This window comes from Priapulus caudatus, unplaced genomic scaffold (assembly GCF_000485595.1).
Source record: "Priapulus caudatus unplaced genomic scaffold, Priapulus_caudatus-5.0.1 Scaffold21, whole genome shotgun sequence".
Classification (NCBI taxonomy): domain Eukaryota; kingdom Metazoa; phylum Priapulida; class Priapulimorpha; order Priapulimorphida; family Priapulidae; genus Priapulus; species Priapulus caudatus.
Window position 1 is genome coordinate 592,046 of NW_014577082.1, and position 4,644 is coordinate 596,689.

At 45.2% G+C, this 4,644-nt stretch overlaps 3 protein-coding genes across 5 annotated transcripts in view; 2 read left to right on the forward strand and 1 right to left on the reverse strand.

Moving 5' to 3' along the window:
• LOC106812643 (LYR motif-containing protein 4-like) overlaps positions 1-2,242 on the forward strand; it is a 3,011-nt gene extending 769 nt beyond the window's left edge. Inside the window, exon 2 of the mRNA XM_014816567.1 lies at positions 2,156-2,242. The gene's annotated coding sequence lies outside the window, so the exon portion shown is untranslated. The remainder of the gene's footprint in view (positions 1-2,155) is intronic.
• An 8-nt stretch (positions 2,243-2,250) lies between these two features.
• Positions 2,251-3,218, forward strand: LOC106812634 (SET domain-containing protein 9-like). Its single transcript, XM_014816555.1, has one exon. It carries the CDS (start codon positions 2,274-2,276, stop codon positions 3,039-3,041), a length of 768 nt encoding a protein of 255 aa, XP_014672041.1. The 5' UTR covers positions 2,251-2,273; the 3' UTR covers positions 3,042-3,218.
• A 333-nt stretch (positions 3,219-3,551) lies between these two features.
• Positions 3,552-4,644, reverse strand: part of LOC106812606 (aarF domain-containing protein kinase 4-like) — a 20,503-nt gene continuing 19,410 nt past the window's right edge. For all 3 annotated transcript variants that reach the window (XM_014816523.1, XM_014816516.1, XM_014816532.1), the window contains one exon: positions 3,552-4,432. In XM_014816523.1, the coding sequence (XP_014672009.1) occupies positions 4,157-4,432 (276 nt within the window). In that variant the 3' untranslated portion in view covers positions 3,552-4,156. The remainder of the gene's footprint in view (positions 4,433-4,644) is intronic.

The window sequence follows — 4,644 nt, forward strand, 5'->3', positions numbered from 1 at the left end:
GACTATTCACCTATTTCTAACCTCTTCACAGTCAATGGGTTGATACCGCTGTTCTTTGGAAGGCTAAGTAGTCCAGTAGTAGTACAGTCAGTTCAGGACAGCATTGATCGCAGCCCTACAATGGCGCGCCTCCTTTGCCAGGAGAACCGCAGGCTTTGGTCAACGACAGGCCTATTTTGGAGATAATCAACGGACAGGCAGCAGTCGACTTTTTCCGATCATTCAATATGCACCAAACAGCACCAGCACTATGCCGGCGGCACACACCAGTTCATTCAACAACATCAGAACCCGGACAGAAAATGCGGTTACAGGTCAGCTTCTTTCTAGACACAGTCAGAAGCTGGGAATCGGCTACGGAGTCACTACTCACTGTCCACAGCGCACAGCATTTCACTAGGGTCCTCTTCTGGAAAAACATTGAATACAGGCCAGTTTCCGTTGTTTATTGCCACCTCGCAGAAGTGAAACGGCAGTCCTCCCGGCCTGGGCTCAAACTCTAAGCAACAGCTCGCGCAACAGCCTATTGACCGCTATGTGTCGCACTCAGTAATGATGTGCCTTGGCCCAGAGAGCCTTCGATCCTCCCCTGCGCACACGTTCTACTGTCTACATTTTGGACATAAATGTTCTTGCAAGGCCTTCACGTTTGCACCTTGGACGTTCTTCGCGCAGCTCCGCTGCGACGTTTTATTTCCCTCACGGACTGTCAGTATAGAGTAGAAAGTAGAAGTAGGAAGATCACTCAGATGCAGTCTTAGTGACAAAAGAAAGTAAAATACCAAAACCGTTATCAATTAATTTATACCACTGACATGTGCAATACTTTTACAGATTTCACTTCTTTTTACTTATTATAGTATTAGTCATTCACTACCAGGCACAGCAGTAGATGTCTTTGTTCTACACACTCACAACTCTACAAGTACAAGTACAATGATTGAACTGCTACTGCTAAGCCTACAGTTCAGTAGCTAGTAGGATTCTGTCAACGAACCTTAAACAAGTTCTCGTGTTTTTGCTTTCTGCTAAGTATTTGGTATACAAAGTAGTACCGGCTAAGTCGCGTAAGTTCTCATATATAGTTGTAATTAACCTCACCTGCTATATCGCAGCTTAGTCCGTTACGAAACACGTAAAAAACAGTAAAGGAAAAACGAGGTAACTCACAACATTACCCAAACAGATTTGTGCGACAAAACAGACAATAGTTGATACAAACAAGTGAGTTACGTGTCTGCCATCTGTTTCTCACCTGTCTGGAGAACATCAAGTAAGCGACTGGACGGCGGCCCACTAGCAGTGAATGTTTTTGTAAGTCTTTTAAAGAAATGATGCGCAGCAAGTGAATAAGCTTCTCGCTTCTTCAATTTACAAGTCATATGCTATGCGCAGGCGAGAAACCATTCCGTTTTAGGCAAAAACAATTGGAGAAACTTGAACAAATACAAATTGCCGGAGCTTATACAGCGACGCTGCTAAAAAGTCTGAGATAATTCAGAGGCCAACGTCGTCGATTATGGGGGATATATACTTCAATATCGTTATCGAACAAACCACAACACACTAAGCTGAACTCGCTCAACACGACTGAGAAAGGTAGAGTAAAACTTGTCATAGTGTTTTAATTGTGCACGCGTATCAGCCTAGGCATTACTGTCTCCCTCAACTAACTAATTATAATATGCTAATTAGTTACTCACGTTGGAACGCACAACAGGGTACGTTCCGGCACATTAAGATCAGATAACAGGGGTACGTTTTCCGGCATATTAACGATAGTAACAGGGTATGCGTTCCGGGCGCGCAGTACCTGGGGGGGACATAGACCCTCTCAGCTCCACTGGGAGTGAAGAGGATAAGTAAGTAAGTAACTAACTCCCTGCATGAGAGTGTAAACATTAGGACAATTCTGTACGTGACTGTTACCTACTTAGGCTACTAGATAGGCCAGCTAATTTAAATTCAAATCCATTCCATTCTATTTCGAGTTCTACATGATATCAAAGCCAAAACCCAACTATATGTATGACTGTGTATCTGATTTTAAAAACGGATTAAGAAAAAATCCAATACTGAAAAGGTAAAATAAAGAGTCCAGAGGTGCTTTTGTGATTTTCTGATTACCTGATGTGACTTGCATTTTTCTTTGCAGGTAGAGTCATGTCAAGAGCAATATCTTGGACCTATATGGCAAGCTAAAGTAGGCACGCTCGTACCATATGGAATCGGATCATAACACTACAGCTTGTGTGGTGTTCTAGCATGCTTTCATGTCTTGGCTACAGAAGAGCTGGAAGAATTACCGACGCCGCCTGCTTCCATGGATTGCATTTAATGTCGAAGGAAGCTCCACCAGGCATGCACGGCACGGTGACACTCTCGTCGCTAACCAGGTGGCCGTAAATTTCCTGTACCGCCTTTTCGACGATTTTCACAGACGGCGCAACGTCGAAAATGATCGCTCTCTGCGCGACCTTGCCGGCTTCTCTGTTGCTAGGAGTCGCAGCGGGATTGTGGGAGCCGGCAGGGGCGTGTTTGTCACGCGTGGATACGTGCGGGAAGGCGCGATTGCAGCGCTGTACCCGGGCACGGTGTACAGAGGATCGGATCCGTTGTTCTTTCAGTCCCTCCGGAACTCGTTCGTGCTGCGGTGCATCGACGGTCAGTGCATCGACGGCCGCGATTCGGGACTCTCCCGGCTAATCTACAGGTCCTGCTCCAACCGAGATCGTGTTGGTCACTTCCGACTCAGCGACCTCTCCTGGCTGACGGAGCGGCCCGTGAATCCTCTCGCGGTCGGACAGTATGTGAACAACGAGCCTCGACCGCGCATGGCCAACGTTGCCTACCAGGAGGTGGACATCGCCGATGGTGCGCTGCCGGTGCAGCTGATGCAGTACGTGCCCAACGTACCTTTTAGCCATTCAGGAGAGTGGAGCGCGGATCCTAGGAGTCTTAGAGTAGTGGCGCTCGTGGCCACGAGAGATGTAGAATGTGGCGCGGAACTCTTCTCAAACTACTTTACTCTTTTGCACTGATGTGTTGCTTGCAAACTGGTACAGCCATTATCACTATTCTAAACTAGTCGATGGATAGAATGGTTAATAAGTTTGTAGATTACTGTGTTATGCGTGGTGGTTGAATGTATTATATGAAGTAATGGCTACGTTGTTCTTATTCATGATAATTTAATAAAATGTACAAACAAAATTGAATAGACTATAAAAGTATTTTGGATTTATTCATTTTTCTAAACAAACAATCATGTTTATGTTATGTTATCCATAATTGGTTCACAGTGAAATTTAACATGGTGACCAGGGGTGGATATGCATCTCACTTTGCTTATGGGTGGGGGGAAGGGGCGCAAAACCATACGTGGTTTGTGGTTCTAAGCAGTTCACCATTGATTATTGACCATGTTATAGTATCTACATTGGTCCCACTGCTAGCTACGGCCCTGGTGACACACTGGAAAACAGTTATGAGGTAAGAACTATACCATCCATTTTGCATGTAATGTTGTATTGTATCATAGAATTAACAAATTTTACCACTAACCATAAGATTTAATATATCTAGAATTTCAAACATTTTATAATGATTCAGCCATGCATACATCGATGTAGGATGGTGTTCAGTCATAAATATGAACAATCTTTTTTGGTAAAACCTTGATATAATTAAAATTTTCCTGGTGTGGACCAAATAATATCAACAAGTATGAAGTTGAACACAATAAATTATTGTTACTTGGGGCACTGTGTAATTATTACAATGACACAGTGAAACAGTGATGTATGTACATAAAGTACAACCTACACTGAAACGTTAGCCCTAATCATATTTACCAAGTGTGAAACATGGTCTGGTTTGAAGACCAATCAAAAAAGAAACATGTGTCAAACGCACTCTTTCGCCACACCTTAAAAAGTTTCTGATAAACACATCAACTATATGAACAGATGCGCCGAAACGAATAGTTCTCAGGCAGACCTCTCGACTGCATCACGCTCTTGGGAGAAGACATGCGTACTCCACCTCCAGCACACTTGCCGTAGATGTGCCTCTTTCAGTTAACCTGCTCTTTCAGGCAGACACGGAGACGCTAATCCTATTGCGAGGATTCACCGTACGGCCGCATCACGGGCGCCTAGGCGTCAAACCGATAGGCTGCGTATATGTCATCGAACATTCGCTTGCAGTTGACCTTGGCATCGAGCTTTGTGCACAGCAGGAATGCTCCCGACATCTTCCTGTGCAGGGAGTAGGTCTCCTCGGGCGGCGGCGTCAGGCGGTGCTTCAGCATGGTGGGGATGAGGTTCTGGATGCGACGCGTCGTGCTCTGCCCCGTGAAGTCGAACGGTCCGTCGTGCGAGAACGCCTCGCCGAGGATCATCACTGCGTCGATGTGCGCGTCGACCATCACCTACACAGCAGACGATGCATGTGATAGTTAAGACACGTAGCAGAGAGAGAGAGAGACAGAGATACGCAAATACGCGATATATGGTAGTAAGCTGTACACGGTAGTGGTAGTAACACACACGTGATATATGGTAGTAAGCTGTACACGGTAGTGGTAGTAACACACACGTGATATATGGTAATAAGCTGTACATGGTAGTGGTAGTAACACAC